This window comes from Anopheles nili, chromosome 3 (assembly GCF_943737925.1).
Source record: "Anopheles nili chromosome 3, idAnoNiliSN_F5_01, whole genome shotgun sequence".
NCBI classification, from domain to species: Eukaryota; Metazoa; Arthropoda; class Insecta; order Diptera; family Culicidae; genus Anopheles; species Anopheles nili.
The window spans coordinates 19,877,672-19,895,499 of record NC_071292.1 but is presented as its reverse complement, the minus strand read 5'-3'; the positions used below and the strand labels follow the sequence as shown (position 1 = coordinate 19,895,499).

General features: G+C 50.4%; 3 protein-coding genes across 3 annotated transcripts in view; 1 reads left to right on the top strand and 2 right to left on the bottom strand.

Moving 5' to 3' along the window:
- Positions 1–55: 55 nt before the first annotated feature.
- Positions 56–1,436, top strand: LOC128723693 (acyl-coenzyme A diphosphatase NUDT19-like). Its single transcript, XM_053817456.1, has 3 exons — positions 56–195; positions 254–808; positions 882–1,436. Exons 1-3 carry the CDS (start codon positions 97–99, stop codon positions 1,305–1,307), a joined length of 1,080 nt encoding a protein of 359 aa, XP_053673431.1. The 5' UTR covers positions 56–96; the 3' UTR covers positions 1,308–1,436.
- Positions 1,437–2,351: 915 nt separating this feature from the next.
- LOC128725950 (acyl-coenzyme A diphosphatase NUDT19-like) lies at positions 2,352–3,652 on the bottom strand. The gene is made up of 3 exons (XM_053819723.1): positions 3,554–3,652; positions 2,946–3,494; positions 2,352–2,875 (listed from the first exon to the last, which is right to left on the bottom strand). The coding sequence occupies exons 1-3, from the start codon at positions 3,650–3,652 to the stop codon at positions 2,441–2,443; spliced, it is 1,083 nt and encodes a 360-aa protein (XP_053675698.1). The 3' UTR covers positions 2,352–2,440.
- Positions 3,653–6,606: 2,954 nt separating this feature from the next.
- LOC128725234 (protein naked cuticle homolog) overlaps positions 6,607–17,828 on the bottom strand; it is a 59,244-nt gene continuing 48,022 nt past the window's right edge. The window contains exons 2-6 of the mRNA XM_053818960.1: positions 15,428–15,864; positions 9,211–9,315; positions 8,056–9,149; positions 7,572–7,964; positions 6,607–7,501 (exon numbers count right to left, since the gene is read on the bottom strand). Coding sequence (XP_053674935.1) covers positions 6,607–7,501; positions 7,572–7,964; positions 8,056–9,149; positions 9,211–9,315; positions 15,428–15,864 — 2,924 coding nt within the window. The remainder of the gene's footprint in view (positions 7,502–7,571; positions 7,965–8,055; positions 9,150–9,210; positions 9,316–15,427; positions 15,865–17,828) is intronic.

Sequence of the window (17,828 nt, the reverse complement as noted above, 5' to 3'; positions counted from 1 at the left end):
ACGGCATGTTTATCTTGCGGTTGCAAAGATTACGCGTGATCAAAGGTGGCTGGATGCATCGGGCGTGAAAGCGACTTATAATCCTAGCCGTGCGAGATGCGTAAGTACGCGAAACACTGGCGGGACTCGGCATCGGTGATCATAGCAGCTCGTAACCCAGGCAACGTCCGGGATCTCCATGGATACAATTATAAGGTACGCCCGACAAGGGATTTCCATGAGGGTCGATGTAAACATGCCGATTTTTTTCTAGGTTCTCGTGTTCAAGCGGACAGAAAATACCAGCTTCCTGCCCAATCACATCGTTTTCCCTGGTGGTTCCTTCGACCCGCAGGATGATTCCCCACGTTGGTTAACGGACTTCGAGGAGTGGAAAATCACCCCGAAAGCGATACGTTCCGTATCGGCAGTATCTGCGCCCCGGCCGTACATCTTCCAGACGACGGAAAGCGACAAACTTGATCGTAACATATCCGTCCGGTTGTGCGCCTTACGGGAGTGCTTCGAGGAGCTAGGTGTGCTTCTGGTGGCCGATAAACGATACCAATCCAGCGGTGGTTATAGCCGGGCAAGGGAAGGATTCGACGTGCGCTCCTGGCAAACGGATGTGCACGATGGCAAGAAAGCGTTCCGTGAGCTGTACCGCGAGCTGCAGGAAGTGCCGGATCTCTGGGCTTTGTACGAATGGTCCACGTGGATAACACCAACCACGTTTCGCCGCAAGCGCTTTGAAACGGCGTTCTTCCTGGCCGCACTTAATGAAACTCCTGCCGTTTTCCCCGAGCCGCACGAGGTGGAGGAACACATGGTAAGGGGTTTAAAGCTCGTTCGTGGACATTGGCATGCGTTTTACTTACACCCATCGGTTGGTTTTGTTTCAGTGGGAAACACCCCGTGTTCTTCTCGACGCCCATTCGGAAGGACACCTTTGGCTTGCTCCACCGCAGGCATACGAACTGAATCGCTTGAGCCACGTGCACGATATCGACGTGCTCGTGGGGTTTGCCCGTGCACGAAATCACCGAGGAACGACCGCATTCTGTCCGGTTGGGTATAATGCATCCGATGGGTACATTGGTGTGCTTCCAGGGGACGATCTGTATCCGGTGGGCTTCGATTTCGTCACCGACAACGAGAACATGAACCAATTTGCTGATGTTCCGATCGAGCAGTTGAGCGACGCCGCACATAACCTGCATCGTGTGGTGCATCGGAGCTTGCAGCATCAAACGTACCTGCACAACGGACCACCGCTGGACGGCCATCTGCATGTGCTGGGAAGGAACGAAGGGCTTTCGAAACTGTGATATGTGTGGGTTCCCTTAGGGGCGGTGGAAGTTGTTAATAAAATACTGGGATGGGTTTTAAAGTTGTACAACACGACACGACATGTGTGGTATTTTTATTTGAGTGGATACGGTAATAAACTACTGGAATGTATACATTTAAATGAAACGAAACTACGTGCGATTTATTTTTATTACAACTAGAGCATCATAAATTTCATGCCCAGAAAGAATGAAAGGCTTACTAAACCTTTAAACGTTCGGGATCGGGATAAATGGGGATTCATAAATAAAAAGCCAACACGTATATTTAAATTATACAAAAAATGTATGTAATTTATTGCTTTCCATATCACAAACAATCGTTTTATTGTGCAAAAGATACATATTCCAGCCGTAATCGATGGTTTTTCAAAGAACCAATCTCGTTTATCACACCAGCTTCATATCTGGTCGTGGCGACGCGCGGCGATCAAAAACGTCGTTTTCTCGCATCAAAATTTCAGCCTCAAAATGCACCATTTCTACCAGGCGAGCAGGATTAGCAGCAGGTAACATGGTTTGTTCCTCCGCCCGATCCGATGGGCCGTCCCGTTCTCAATCGGGCCAACGCTCTGTCTCGCTTGCTCCCCACGGGGCTAATCTTCGCACTCACTAATCCCCTCGAGTGCCCACAGCAAGCGACGTGTCTCGCTTCCGCAACGTACACGATCGGATGATCTCGCTTTCACCACCGGCCGGCTTCCATCGCACAGTTCTCCATCCCGTCATGAACAGGTGTGCGTGGGTGGGTACAAAGCGTGCTACCTGCTATGCGTCCTGCGACCCTGTTACTGAATCGCTAGAACGGTACGTTTTGGGGCATTTTTTCGATCGGCCTAAAAAAGCTTTTTTGAAGCAAACGAGCGCGCGCGTACGGAGTAGCGTTTGACGCGTGTGTTTTAAGAGAAGTTTCGTTTGAAATATTCTTTCGCAAGCTGTAGATGAATGAAATTATGAACCAATGAAGAATACTGCATTTAATTGAACCATTTATTTACCACCAGGTAATTATGTTAACCCGTTCTAGTAGCCCGTTATAAACTTATTGCGCTAAATTGCTTTCACTACTTTTTGTACAAGATTTTCGCTGTCTGTCTCGAATTGTGTCCACTTTATGGTTCACGGAATCCTTGCAAATGTGCATTTTGTCCCTGTATATGGAGATGGTCGTCCAGCGGATGCTGGTTGAGGAAAAACTCCTGATGGTGCAGATCCGTATGTTCGACACGGTGTAACCGTTTCGATTGTCTTCGAATTTCTTCCCTCGTCTGCTCGCCGTATTTATCAAGATCCGGATTATCACCGATATAATCGTACCCGTGCGGGTAAAGGTCGTCCCCGGGTAAAACGAAAACCACACCATCAGCTGCATTGTACTGCACCGTACAGAGAACGGTCGAGCCCTTCCGATTGCGGTTGACGGCGAATGATGCGAGCTGGTCGATATCGTGGACGTAGCTGAGTCGGGCCAGTTCGTACGTTTGTGGCGGTGCCAGCCAAATCCTCTCCGCACGATGCGCTTCCAGCAACCCCGTCGGTGTGTCCCACTGGAATAGAACATAATGAAAAAAGCCCGTTGTTAGTGTAATACCCCACAGCCGATCGTGTGAAACGTACGAAATATTCCTGCACTTCATGCTGTTCCGGTAGCACGGTAGGTTTTTCATCCAACACCGCCAGATAGAACACCGTTTCGAATCGCCGCTTACGGAACATGGAGGGCGTTAACCAGCAGGACCATTCGTACAGGTTAAGCACATCCGGCGCGCTACCTAGCGTGGAATGGAGCTCCTGGAAGGACGCTTTACCGTCGTGTATCTTTTGCTGCCAAGTCGCAACGTCGAACGTGTCCACGCACCGACTGTAGCCCGATTTCCGATCCCCGTCATGTACCAGCAGTACACCGAGCTCTTCGAAGGCTTCACGCAAAGCACACAACCGCAGCGATATGTTGCGGTCAAGCAAATCTGCACTTTCGGTGTGGAAAAGGTACGGCCGCGATCCAGCTACCTTCGTCAGGTTCTCTAACGCGGAAGTCGATACGTTTCGGTCACGGAAAAACGAGTTCCAGTCAATCGAAGCGTCCTGCTTGTCGAAACCACCACCGGGGAAAACGATGCTGTTCGGCATGAACGACGTTTTGGCTGTGCGTTTGAAGACGAGCACCTGCGAATGAGAAAGCGGATCTGGTTAGCACAAAAACACCATGTATTTAGCCCGCTTACCTTGTAATTGTACTGGTCTTTCGGTACCGACGCGTGGTCCCGTGCCACCACAAGCAAGGAGGCAGAATCGCGCCAATATTTCGCAAACTTTCGTATCATTTTGCTCGACAACTTCCGTCCAGGTTGCTTCTGTGACCGCGTGCGTTACATCACATAGCCGTTTGTTTACATCGCGATAGGCTGGGAATGAACACCAACAAGCCGGCATCCATGTTGGAATCAGCTGACGGATGAACCAACAGGGGCGTTACGCGTGAACACTTGTTAGCACACGTTTTTAGTACAGTTCAAATTAGCACATATCGTTACAAGGGAAATTCAATTTAAAAAAAGTCCTTTTTCGACGGTTACTACACTAGCAGAAAACTTATCGGATATTTTGTACAGCACCCATGCCATCGAATTGATAGCACGCATTATCGGATGACAACTCAGCTACAAAAAGCATCACTTTTAACTGCAATCGATTTAGTTATTGTGATTATTATCGTTGTCTATGGGTAATGAGCGATACGTTGGAATAGACCTTCCTCTACCTCTCCAGGCTTACATCAAATTAACTGCCATTTCGCGTTCCCTACTACAAACCGGAAGGAATATATCCAACGCTAGTTTTGCCGTCGACGTAGTTACAATAAATAAACCTTAAACGTAATAATCGTACAATCGTCATACATATCCGCACTCGCGCATTCACCTCGCAACTTGATTTGATTGATGTGAAACTAGAGCGAAAGAAATCATGAAACGGAAGGGCATTTGAGGTTAAAGAATGGCTTTTGAATGGATAAACACGGCACTCGTTCGGGGCACGTGGTGATTCGGGGTTTGTTTTGTACTTGTTGTAAGCAAGCAGGCCTCTGCGCTTAGGCAGCAGCATTTTTTGTTTCGTAATAATTTCTAATTTGCTTTAGCCGCAACGAGAAGCATTTCCCTTTAACACGAAGTACGCCATAAGCCACGTTTTAGTATTTTCCGATCCAACCACAGCTTACGAAAGCCAAACACTGATACATTCCTTCATTTTAGTTTGATTGTTTGCTTGTGCTGCGTGCTACTGTATCGAACTGGGTTAAAGCGTTTCATGCTTTGTTTGACCATTTGTGGGAGGACAAAAAAAACAAATTCTTTTCAAAATTACCCCATTTGGATAGCGCTAAGTGCAGCTTGCCGTCTGCTAACTAAAGTCCCTAAGCACGTGATGTAAGATAAACAAACAAAAAACCATCGCCCTAAATTCGAATTTGACTGCTGAATTTCGACAACTAGCACCACCCAATAAAAGATAAACCTACTATATTTAATCGTCGTAATGCCAAAATGAAATAATAATAGTAATAACGCATAACAGTCCTGCCGCCCAAATATGCCACTCGCCGCCCTCTTGTGTGAATATTAGATTTTAAATTTTGTGTCGCAGTACCACCTATACACCTAGTATTTCTATGCATATAAATCTTTCATCCGAAACCGTAAATAATTTTGTATTTTTATGCTACAATGAAAATTTTGCCTTAACCTTACACCGTACGATAGTGATTTTGTGGAAACGAAAGAGAATTAATAAAACAAAAAACAATGTTTTGCGTTCGTTGGAAACCAACCGTCGAAATAGTTGCAAAATGGCCGTGCGCGTATTTTTGTAAAAGCGGGCACGCGCGCGATCATCTACTAATTGTCTGCTAATGCCGGAAATCATATGCCTGTTGTCCCTCCCCCTACCGGAAAAGATCGCTTCAACCCTCCTCACCGTTCGCGTTAAACGTAATAAACTAAACAAATAGACACAAAAGCATTGAACAAAACGATCAGAGAGTACAAACAAACATTCATTATTACAATTTAATAACATGAAATCAGTCTTGTAGGTTTCGCATTCTTTCTTTTTTGTTTTGTTTCCCCCGTACCCGCGTTAATGTGTATCCGTTTTTGTGTTTTTTCTTCTTCTAATTTGTGTTGTGATCCCACGGGGTATCGACTAACGAGGCGAACACGTGGGCGGTTCGGCCTTTTTGAACACACCCGGGATTTAAGGATGTGGTTATGTACACGAGTTTTTAGGGTGTGATGAGACGTAGTGTGGTGATGGGATGCAGGGAAAGAGTCTCCGAACGGAACTAGAGAAGAAATAACGGCCTGGAAGCCGAAACTGTGAATAGGTTTCCACACAACGGCCTGACCCTACCGGTGAATAAGGGATAATTAGAATAGCCATTTTCAAACGGTGTGTGTTGTAATGAATGCGTTTTGTCGATGCGAAACAATATTCCGTAGCAACGGCGTGAAAGTGTACACGCTCGCTCTCTCTCTCTTTCGGTCCGCTTCTCGATTTTCTCCTCTCGTATCTGACTCTACCTCTAGTTCGATGATTTGGTTCCAACTAACAAAATAAATAGCAACTAGCAACTAGCTAATAATTACTTGCAATACTTATATCTTGTGTGGGATGGGATATCCCACCCCGTGTTCGACATTTTCTGTACATGCTTCTTTTTTCATCTTTCACTGCTGGTGTATGATTTGCTTGTTTGTTCTTCAGTTATTTTTTTTACATATTAAGCTCTTGTGATTGAACGATTTCCCATACCCTGCGCTACTGCTTTTCCCCGATCGTTCAATACGGTAATACTAAGCGCTAGTTTGTAGCGACTCCACCTCGCTTTCGTAACAGATCTCTCAACCGTTGTATCTGTCGTACAAGTTTTAAACCCCTCCCGCACTGGCAGTACGTGGCCACTCTCTCCCTGGGTAGGCCCGGCTTTCGTCACGCGGTGCACGACTCGTGAGATTCGTAAGTACACGGGAAGCGGCGTAGAGAAGTGAAGTGAGATGATAATAATACGAGAATCGTGCACAAGCGCACACTAAAAGCAACAGAACCACCCCGGAGTTAGCCGTCGTCCGCGCCGGATCGACGTCCTGGTGGTGATCACCATCGATCACGGTGGCGGTGGTGGTTCGTTTAACGCCAGCCAGGGACCTCCTTCACCACCGACCGCCAGTTCCGGTGGTGATGATGGTGCCTCTAGCTGCAAGCGAGCGTACAACCAGCATCAGGACTCGTCCGGATCGTTCTCGAAATGGTGATAGTGGTGGTGGATGTGCTCATGCACGTACCGATGGACGGCCGTCGTCGAGGCGGCCGATGCCGATGAAACGGAATGGGCTCCACCGCTACCACAATATCGCTGCTGTTGGCCAGGCTGCTGCTGCTGGAAGTGATGTTGATGGTGCTGTGGAGATTGCGGTTGCGAGCGGGACTGTTGCTGATGGTGTCGATGGTGATGGCGTACGGCCACACCGGTGGTCGGTTGTTGCGCTTCCTCCTCACCGTCGTCTGACATGCGTATTAGATTCTCGCATTCGCTCGGATCAGCGTTAACTGGCACGGATCCGTACTGGAGCTGCACCACTTGTGGCGTACTGCCTCCGTTAGGGATGGCCGTATTGCCAGCCACCGGAGAGACTGGCTTTTCACCACCAACGGCGACTGCTGCCGGTGCCGAACCAACCGTCGGTTGACGGGTTTGCTGATGGTGCGTCTTGATGTTCTTCTTCGTCGCGGACGCAATCAGTGACTCCTTGTTGAACACCTTCTTCGGTGTTACGACCGCGATCTCCGCAATATCCTCACTGATCTTCAGATTATCCAGCAGCAACAGATTCCCGTGGTGAGCCGCCAGTTCCTCCTTGCTGCTACTCCGTTTCAACTGCCGCCCGACAGCGGTCCGCAACTCCTCCGATAGCTTCATCTTGGGTAGCAACTTCGGGCTGCGATGATCGAGCCACTGCTCGACCTGATTGATCGAACGCGTCAGCTTCTGCTCGGCCGAGAGATTCGGGTACTGTTGGTTGAGAAGGGCCGTGCTGAGCTTCACGGGTGTGGGATGTTGCGTGGTTCGAACCGTCGCCCCTGCAGCCGCCGCCACCGTACGATGGTGTTCCTTCCTATTGGTGGAAACGACACACAAAAATGAAATAAACCGTGCCGTGGAAATCACCCTCCAAATGTACGCACCTTTTCGCCTTCGACTGATGTAGATGGTGCTGGAGTAACCGATTCGGTGTGCTGGTGGCCAACGCCTGAACACCACCGTTAATGAGGTGGACAGCTGCAGCCGTTCCACCACCTGCACCACCGGCACAGATCGTTTTGTGGAGGTACGAATCGTACCCACAAAGGTTCGTCTCATGACCGGCTGCCATGGCCACGAGGGCCGTCGTGGTGGTGGTCGTTGTTGTCGCCTGCGCTCCACCACCCATTTCAGCCGCCACAGTCACGGCACCATTGTTGGCCGCCATCAGGGCAGCAGTGGCCGGATGGTGGTAGTTTAGAAACACCTGATCTCCGACGCGGGATGCGATCGTGTGCGAACGGTAGCGATGCTTTGGTGAACTTTCCATCGCTTTTCTAAAAAGAAATAATCAACCACACAGGACGTTAATACAAAAACTCCCGGATACCAGGATCCTTCCACCCGGGCAGGCTCAAACACACTCACCGATTGGGTTGAAAACAGAGGCTATTTTTCACCATACTCTCGCGTATGATCTCGATCAACTCCCGCCGGCAGAGCGAGCTCTTCCAGCACTCCTCCTGGGCGGCCGCCATCCGTCCGATCACGTTTTCGTAGCAGTTCTCGTTCCCCACCGACAGGCTGCGGGCACGTGGCCGCCCAGCAAAGTCATCCGCCGTCAGCTTTCCGGTTGCTGGTTTCCGCGAGGAGCGCGTTTTCCGGACAAGCTTTCGTTTGCTGCGTCCGAACGCACCGGCACCGGTGGCCACGGCCGCTGGTAGAACGACCGTTTCCAGCGTGGGTAGTAGAGTGGCCGTCGTTGCCGGGGCACCATCGATGCAATCGTGACAAAGGAGGGCCGCTGTCGATGCGGTCGACTGGTTGAGGCCCGTGGCCACGGAAAGCGGCGAAACGGCCGTTTGACTGGTGTTGTTGGCCACTGGTTGTTGCTTCGATTGCTGCAGATTGCAGCACTTTAGGTTGTTAATACTTTCGTACACGTTTTCGCGCGGTTTTCCCGTGACCGTAGCAACGGTCGTGGCATTGTTCAGAGGGCTGCCCTTGAGGGTTACCGTGGGGCTGAGATTATTGTGGTACGCTTCCACCAGCAGCTGTCCGGCAGCGGATGATCCTTCCGAGCTGTTGCTTAACCCAAGCGATCGGTTCGCTTGGCCATCTTCCGCCGCTAGAGCGGCCGCTTTCGACAGGTTCGACTCCTTCACCTTCGAGTGGTGATGATGATGGTGTTGCTGCTGCTGTTGCTGTTGGGTTTGGGCCACCGTTTGATTGTTGCTGGTCGCTCCCGCACCGGTGTTACCCGCTGCCGTCCTGTTCCGCAGCAACCGGGGACAGTTCTCGGACGTATCGCTACCGTCGTCGTCGGAGATGAGTTTTCGCGCGCGATACCGCCGACGGGGCGTGATTATGGCCTTCTTTGTGGCGGCCGTTTTGGTGGCGGCCGACGTCTTCCCGTCCGGTGACACCGTCAACCGGACGTTGATGGTTTTGCTACCATAGTGAGGAACTACTACCGATTTGCCTATAGATTCGTAAATGGTTGACACTATCCCGGCAATGTCCTGTGGAAGAAAAACGTCAGTTAGCTCATTTTACGCCATTCAAACACGACCGCGGACTTACATCTTTGGTTATTTTCCCGTGACCGTCCAGATCGTACAGGGTGAAGGAAAACTGCAGCGGCTGGGGCTTTTTGCCGTCTTCCAGCGAAACGTCGCACGTGAATTCCTGGCGGAAAAAAGAACACGAAAACCGATTAATGGTAGCTTCGGTGGGTGCAAACGCAATGTTTAGTAACGATTCTTTTCCCACCCTCTCTCTCTCTCTCTCTCTCTCTCGGTCCACTTTCCCCTACCATTCGGGCCTTTGATTGGCAAGCGCCGTCAATCCGTTGCGGCGCAGGAATGCCCTTCGCAAAAGATTGCGCGTTGTCGGTTCGATTTCTGTAAAACAGGGCGCCAGACGCGATTATTGATAAGTTCACAATCCCACCCAACCCGGGGACCACACGCAGCTCACGCACACACACACACACAGACGCGCTTACATCCGCGTGACCAAGCGCGGTTTCTGGTTCGGATTGGAAAGGGGATCCGGTTACACAGTTTTTTTTAGCTCTCGAGGGCAAGGTCGTTTTGGGGGTGGGATTTTCTCTTCCACGTGCATTCTTGACTGCTTAAAAAATGGCACATAACACGTTCGTGCGTTATGCTTTTCGCCGTTCGATCCAGGAATTTGGGGGGAAATTCGGAAAAGAGCCTCTTCACTCGCAGTTCATCGCGTTTGGTCAACGGTTCCGTGGCGTAAGGGTGGGGGTGGAGTTCGAGAACTGCTACAAACGAGATAAGATAAGGGCCTGAAACCTGCGCGACCCAAAAGCGCACGGTTGGGTGGTTGAAGGAAGGTGATGGAAACAAAAAAAAACCACCCGCTCCACACGCACATGTTTTTGAAAGGGGTTGTCGTTGGCGCGACCGCAATTACACTCTTGAGCACTCTGTCTCTCTTTCTCTCTCTCTCTCTCCCGCTCTAATCTGCCCTTTTTCACCCCCCCCCCCCCCTCAATTTATCGGGCTGTTAATTAGCACCGATTGGCAAGATACCGAGACCGGCGAACGATAAACAAACACAACAATTGAGAGAAGGAGAGAAAAAAAAAGGAACCACCAATCGCATTCATTCGCAGCCCGACGACATGATTAGGCACAAAGGTGTGCAGCAGGGTGTGCCGACGTTTGTGCTTTTTTAGGACGTTTTTGCCTACCACATTCGATGATCGAATATTCACATCAATCGATCGCGGATTTTGCAGGTGCGATAGAAATGCCTTACTCGATCAATCCACCAACCGAGACAGCCTTAAAACCGGGGAAAGGTGAAAAAAAATGGGCGCAGCAAAAGAGGGCACGTCGTCGTCTGTAACCTTGGGCACACACACACACGCCAACTGGAAGCCCGTTTTGTCGCCCTTCAAGCAACCAGCCAGCCAAGCAGGCAAATAAAGTGAGTGAAAGAAAAAAACAACATCCCTCGACCCTGGACTGAAGGGCTACAAAAGGGGGCTTCATATTTCCCACCGAATGACACAATATCGCCGCGCCGCGGTGTTGGTGGTAATCAATCTCCATATAAAACTTATCACTCACTAAAGTAAACGCGTCGTCGTCGTCGTCGTCGGCGTGCTCGATGCACACGCGTGGTTTCACAGCTGGATCAACTGAACACCCAGATATCAGATATCCGCGGATCGTCCGGCTGCCTTCGCCCAGCGAATGGTTTCGGAGGGATGATAAAAAAAAGGCAACCATATCCCCCCAACCCAACCGTTCGCAAACAGATTCCTTCGTTTTTCTTTTTCTCATTACAACCGTGTGGTGTGATAAAGGCACCACATGTTTGCATAAGGACACGATTGGCCACCCGCAACCTGTTATCGCACGTCCGCCGAAAATGCGTGCGGAAATGATGGTCCCAAGCAAACTTTTGGTCCTTATCGGAATCGGAACGCAAATGGTCGACCAGGGGCAGTTGGCAGAAAAGTGGCGATGGAGCTCCGTCCGTTGTCGTGCGCTTTTGTTTCGTCCTAAGTGACCATCTCATCAGCGAGATGATGGCCCACTCGCATCGACATCTCGCGTTTGGTTCGCTTCGACACTCGCGATGTTTGAAGATCAAGATGGAAGATTGAGAGCAGAACCAAATGAAGCCAACACAGGCCTTGGTAAGTCTGTAAGTGCGTACTGTGGGGGTGTTTATGCATTTTCATCATCGACTAAATGAGGCCCCATTTTTTTTTGGCCGCTCATCTTTATGCTGCGGGCGTTTGATTTTACGCCGCCCTCAAAAAGGTCCCTTATTCTCAACCACGTGTGCGTGTTATCGAACTATCTGTCGATCAGGCGTATAGCTAAAGGCATTCGCTCGATTCGAAGCTGTGATTTGGGCATTCTAAAAATAATACATTTAGTGGGCAGTTGTAGCAGGCAGATTCTTACAACATTAAAGCTCGAGATGGCCACCAACCCATCTTTGGCATTTTGTCATCGAAACATTTCCAATCCACTGGGTTCGATCACTGCCCAAATAAATCGGGGAATGATTTTATTCCTTTACGACAATACCGCCTCCCCCCTGGAAGAGCTTGCCACACAGCTCCGATCGTAAAATGATGGCGGGGAGGCCTTTTTATTTTTGTTCATCATTAGCATAAAACCGCATAAAAGCCAACGGCACGTAAGCATTACACGCCTCACGAGCGCGCGTCCTCACGACGAGGAGGACCATTTTATCCACCAGATCCGATCTGGCCCCGATGCTTTTATGGTTCGAATCGTAGAGCGAATGGCCCTGAGGCGGTGGCGATAAAAGCAGCTAATCAGCGGCCCGCGCAAGGGAGGACTCAAAGAAGGCGCACATTATGCCCCGTGGCTCGGCGATCGTCTCACGCAGGCATTCTCGCATTCTAGGAACGATTTCATTTAAATTCCACACAATTTAAGGAAGAAGAAAAAAAAATACGAAAAAAAATGCAAATAGTTCTCGCGAAGGAATGTGAAATTTATGTGTGTGTCCCTGAGAGGGTTTGAGCGAAAATGGACGGAATGATGCGTGGAGCCTTAACGTTTCGGTGTTAATGGTGCGTTTCGAAGGATCATCCTTGAGAGAGTGAGAGAGAGGGAGCCGCCGGATGACACGTTTTCCTGTGGTCAAAGTTAGATGCTCAAATATTGAACGGACGAAACACGCCACAAAAAAAAAGAGGAATGTATTTAACCCACAAGTGGGGTTGGCTTTCTTCAGAATTATGCCCGATCGCTCTGATCGCTGGTTTCTCGTCCGCCCTTGGAAAGGGTCGGTCGGATGGGGAGGCGGAAATCAAACAATCGCAAGCAAAGGGAAGAGCAAAATAAGCAATGGCTGCATTAAATAACAACGAGAGTAATAACAACAATAATAGCACTAATAAATCCTCAAAGCGTGCGCCGACTTCCTTTCGCTATCTCGCGCGCCAGTGCGGCCTCTCTCGTTGACGGATTGGATTATTCACATGGCCCCGCTTGCAAAGCCAAACATTCCACTTTCCTCGCACCCAAAACCACCCTCTAAACTCCCTCTTTTTGCCCCCCCGGGGTCCATCAACCCGACCCGTCGCCCATCTGCTGCTTGGTGCCGGCCGCCGCCGCACGCAATCTGCGGCGTGTTCAATTTCCCATTTTGTTTGTATTTATCAATGAACAAACCACCGCACGGTCGAGTTCCCCTGTTTCCCCCGTTCTTCCACCCCTTGAACCGGGGGGAAGCTCCCTCATTCTGTGGTCCCCTTTCGATTCCCGAGCGATCGCGAATCAGGGATGAGAATTTGCCGCTCCGTGGAGCTGCATTTTTTCTTTCCATTTCCACCATTCAGGGTCCTTTGGAACCGGCCCGAACCCGAACGGGATTAGAAAAGAGAAAGGGGAGCTAGAGAGAGGGGGGAAGTTAATCAAACCGATTAAAGTGCCGCCCACGGAATGACGCGCGTAATCGAGTAACGCTCCCGGTTGGAGCTGGGGTCATTGTTTCCACAGCAATTAACGGCTAACGGGGGTGGGTGGGTGGGCGGGCGGGCAAATTCCAGAATGGCAGGACCTCCCCTCCCCCCCACCCCCCACGAGGTGGTGCACCTTCGCCACCGCCCGTCTAATGATAAGTGCATGAAATGCCCCGCCAGTCGCCTTCGAGAGGCTCTCTCGACGAACATCCTTGAGGAGAAACGATTAAAAATTGTCGGCGGAGGAGGGCGGAAAGGGGGGGGGGGGGGTATCAGGGGAAGGGACGGGAGACACAGGGGAGGGCCGCGCCGCGGAACGAAAATAAATAAATCAAAGCATCAACGACCGACGGACTTCAAACACGCGATTGAATGGCCGCCTTCAAACGCACCCCCAACCGAAGCGGCATGGCAGAAAGGGGAAAGGTGGAAGCCGGGGGGGGGGGATAGGGGGTGGATCCGCGAGGGTCCACTGTTTGTTCGCATTGACCGGGGGACGGAACGACGCGCGCGTTTTTCGGAAACCCCTCTTTATCAGGCCCGGCGCGGCTTCAAAGGATGCTCTTCTTTTTTTCTCATTTTTTTTTGCTGCTGCTACTCTGCTCCTCCGTCGAGTACCGGGCGGCAACTTTCATAGATGTAGTCCCGGGGGGTATGGAGGGGCGAGCAAGGGGAGAGCGAGGACTGTGGTGGGAGGCACTGATAAGGGTGGTTTCCTTACCTCGCGTGAACCTTCTTACCCTGCAAACGGACGGTGATGTAGACTCATACATAAGTGGACCCGACCCGACCAGACACATGAAGAACCGTGTCTCTCTCTCTCTCTCCATCGTGCGTTCTCTCTGTCCAACACTCCACCCTCACTCTACCCCCCCTTTTAGACCCTGTCTCCTACAGTACGAGTTCAAAGCGATTCACGCGCACCCCAACTTCTATCGAAGGTGGCTGTTGTGCCAGGATTGGTTGATAAGTTCCTGGAAGCAACTTGACCACGCACCTGAACCGGGTACAAACACGCTTACGCATCAAACCCGGGGAGTTGCCTGCTCCGGACGGTCTGCATCCCCTTTTTACAGCCCCTAATCGAGCGCCACCCACCGACAGCACATTCAGGTAGGCTTATTCTGCTGGGTTATCGTTTTCACCCACAGCCACTCCACCCAAAACCAACCCCAAAAAAAAACGCGTTAATCCAGCCTCGAGGTGTCCTCGTCGCACAGTCATAACTCGCCCATTCATAACTCCTTTTGGAGGGTGGGTCTTTTGGGTGTTGCGAGCGACCGCGAAATGCTTTGAGGGTGTTTTGCGATAAGCGTGTTTACGGTGACAACTTCAACGCACTTATCGTTCCACCCGTGCGTGTGTCAGGTCCTGGCTATGGGTTTGTCTGTCGGCCTTTGGCGGCGGCGACGTTCACCTTCGGTCCGGTCACCCCACCACCACCCACCCACCCACCAAAGAGGGGTGCCTGTGGTTCGGTTGAATGAATGTAATCGCGAATCGCGTACAAAAAGTAGAGGCAACCGAACTAGTACAATAAATCGGCAAACTTCAAACGCTCGAAAACCCGCGGGGTGCGGGTCTAACTTACCCTTTCCCCCCCCCCCCCCCTTTCTAGTGTGGGGTCGTCCTACTCCTCCCTCCCTTGCTTTGCGATTCGTTCCGCTTGTTTTCACAGCCACTTTTGCGACCGGTTTGGCTCGTGGAATTGGTCCCATCTCGCAGGTCGTGCCTGTGCGGTCACGTACGAGTGGATGGAATGCAGCTTCAGCAGCAGAAGGGAGTAGAAGATCGACCTCAGGAAAACTGAGGTCTATGAGTGGAGGGGTTTATCAGCGGCCAGATATGGGCGAACGATTTGAATCTATTTCGCGGAATGCATCCCGCTTAGCTGTTTGAGCGGCGGTATCACAAAGTGACTTTAATTCTGAGAACCTCCACATGATGGAGGAGATCGACGGCAATTGCGATCGTTTCAAAATCTAAAAGAGATCCTGAAATAAAATTTCGTACACCAGCAACTCCTATTGGAACATTTTGCATATGTTGGATCGTTTTCAAGCCCGGATAAGATCCTCAAAATAACCCGCCGTAGCATGCATATATGATGAAGACTTATGCATCGTCCAGAAACTCTATTTAGTACGTCTTGAACCTCAGAAATCGACTAACGTTCGAGGTCGTCTGATTTGATCTCGACGTGGAATTTTAAGCCCTTAAAATAATTCACCCCCAACTACGATCATGTGATCTTCACGGAATTTCTCACAAACTCCCAAGCTACTGATGACGATCAGAAATTTGACTCACCTCTAATCGCACCCGATCGGGATCACTCCGGATCGTGGCGGCGGTGGTGTTGATCGTATTTGTCGCCCCTCCACCGCCACCAGAACCACCGGCCTTCCCCGCGGAGGCACACTTCCGGAAGCCATCCTTTTGGGATTTGTGATGATGCTGCTGCTGCTGCTGCTGCTGGGATGCGACGATCGAGTGATTGTGGCCATTACCAGCGGGCGGCTGATGATGGTGCTGCTGCTGCTGCCCGTGGTGATGGTGATGGACGTGCTGCTGGGCGGTTGATTTGGTCTGGCCGGTGCCGGCACCGGTACTCGAGGAGGACGATTTCACCTTCAGCATTTGCTCGCGATCGCTGGTCAGCAGCAAGTCCGGTGGGGCGCTACACGCCGACGGTGCCCGGCCCGGGTAGATCAGCTCCTCTGAATCGGTGGCGCATTCTTGGAGTACTGCAATGAAATAGAGAGAGAAAAAAAAATGCCATTAGATCATCGTTCAAATTAATGACATAAAAGGCGAAAGGAGCGCACAAAAAACGCTCGGTAAATCTTCTCACGCACCAACCCACCCCGTGTCTCGGATAAACGAGCGATTCTATACGCGTCGGTAGCAAAATTGTTCGAAAGTAAAAGAAAGAAGTAAAAACAAAAACCGCAACCAGCTCCACAGCATCAAAGGCAAAGGCGTTTTTCTGCGGTAATTTGCGAGAGCTCTGGCGGCCTAAGAGAAAGCCAACCAACAATCAGATCTGCGGCTTGGGAAAACGATCCGTGGCCTTTCCGCTAATGGGATATCGCGTTTCGCTGCTTCCTCGCCCAAAGCGAGAGAAAAAGAAGGAAAAAAAACGAGGATGTGAATCGCGAAACCGCACGCACGCACACGCCACTTTAAAAAGGCAGGCTTTGGATATTTGTTCGCCTATTTTCGGTTCGCCCAGTTTCGCCCTTTCATCAGCCGGCGGGTGGGCTTGGCCGGCAGCACCCGCAAAACCGCGCTCGGATTGGAATGTCTTCACTTTAAAAGCATCCGCTCATTGGCTTTGATGTTGCTGGGCCACGGAAAAACGGAACGGTGTCGCTTCTTTTCTGACACCCCATGATGTCCCGAAAGATGACGCTCCTTGGGGGATGAGCAGAGGATTGGTTTTTCGTGCCGGGAAAGAGTTGTCCGCTTGTTAATGGTCCCTCTTCTCTCCATCCTGTACACACCCCGTTTTACGCACAACGAATCGGGTGGGATTTTCTCACCCAACCGGGTGTGTGTGTGTGTGTGTGTCCCGAAAAACAGATCGCGGCTGTCGACAGCTGTCGCTAGGAAGAGGAAAGTGTTCGGAAAAGCGCGTTCTTTGAAGATCCGAATTTGGGTGGTAACGTGCACCGGTTGAACCGGAGAACACCCCGGTGTGCGTGTGTGTGTGTGGGTGCATCGAAACGCAGGATGAAAGAAACGAACAGGCCATTACACGCGGGAAACGGTCTGGCTCGCGGCAGAGATAAGATTTGAACGACCGGTACACGACAAATAAAGCAACGCAACACTTAACTCTTTGTGGTGGCCGCGGGTGAAGTTGGAGGGTTCGTGCACTCACACACCCACACACACAGGCACACGAAAAACAAGCGCTCAAAATGGTTCCGAAAATAAAAACTAAGTCACCGACGCCACCAGCCAGCCGGAGGGAAAAGCCAACAAAACACCCGCACAACCGGAGTGTGATGTGTAAACGAGAAGGAATAAATCAATTTATAAAAGGCCAGCGATAAAGTGGCGAAAGAAAATGCTCAACCCCTGGTTTTGGGGTTGCGTTGGGGTGTGTATTGCGTGCTAGTGCCATAAATTCTTTCGCCCGAACCACCAGAGATCAAAGCATAACGTGCTGGGAGAAGCCACCCTAAGGAGCACGAAAATCAATCCTGTTCTTTTTTTACCGGGGCGGGCATATACATAAATATCGGCAGGCTTACCACGCGCGTGTGATTGGATTTTGATGGTTTTTCAGTTCCTTCAAAGCGAAAATGAATACGAAAAAAAAACTCGCTCACCAGACAATCGACGAGCGCTGGGGGGTTTGTGAAATTAAATTTTGAATAAGTATTATTTTGGAGTTTGACGTGAAGAAATCACACACAAAAGCAAAGAAAAAAAAGCGCCAACAAAAGAACAGCCGCACTAATGAACGACCAGAACAGCCGTTGGAAGATGATTCAATGGTTTCACGTGCAAAATAAAGGACATCAAATAAACGCGCGTTATAATAGAGCCGCTACGGAAAGCGCACACAATTATTATTCCACGGATGGAAAATAAAAAATAAACTTCAAACAAACCCTCAAAAGCCATATCATACCTGATGGGTACGGAGAAAAAGGGGAGCCTATGCATTCTCCACTCGGAATTAAAGGGTCCTTGTTAA

Excerpts from the sequence above, each read along its gene's own strand:
- LOC128723693 (XM_053817456.1), top strand. The coding sequence starts at position 97 with ATGCGTAAGTACGCGAAACACTGGCGGGACTCGGCATCGGTGATCATA. Across the intron at positions 196-253 it reads TCCATGGATACAATTATAAG|GTTCTCGTGTTCAAGCGGAC; the intron begins GTACGCCCGACA and ends ATTTTTTTCTAG. Across the intron at positions 809-881 it reads ACGAGGTGGAGGAACACATG|TGGGAAACACCCCGTGTTCT; the intron begins GTAAGGGGTTTA and ends GTTTTGTTTCAG.
- LOC128725950 (XM_053819723.1), bottom strand. The coding sequence starts at position 3,652 with ATGATACGAAAGTTTGCGAAATATTGGCGCGATTCTGCCTCCTTGCTT. Across the intron at positions 3,495-3,553 it reads AAGACCAGTACAATTACAAG|GTGCTCGTCTTCAAACGCAC; the intron begins GTAAGCGGGCTA and ends TCTCATTCGCAG. Across the intron at positions 2,876-2,945 it reads ATGAAGTGCAGGAATATTTC|TGGGACACACCGACGGGGTT; the intron begins GTACGTTTCACA and ends GTTCTATTCCAG.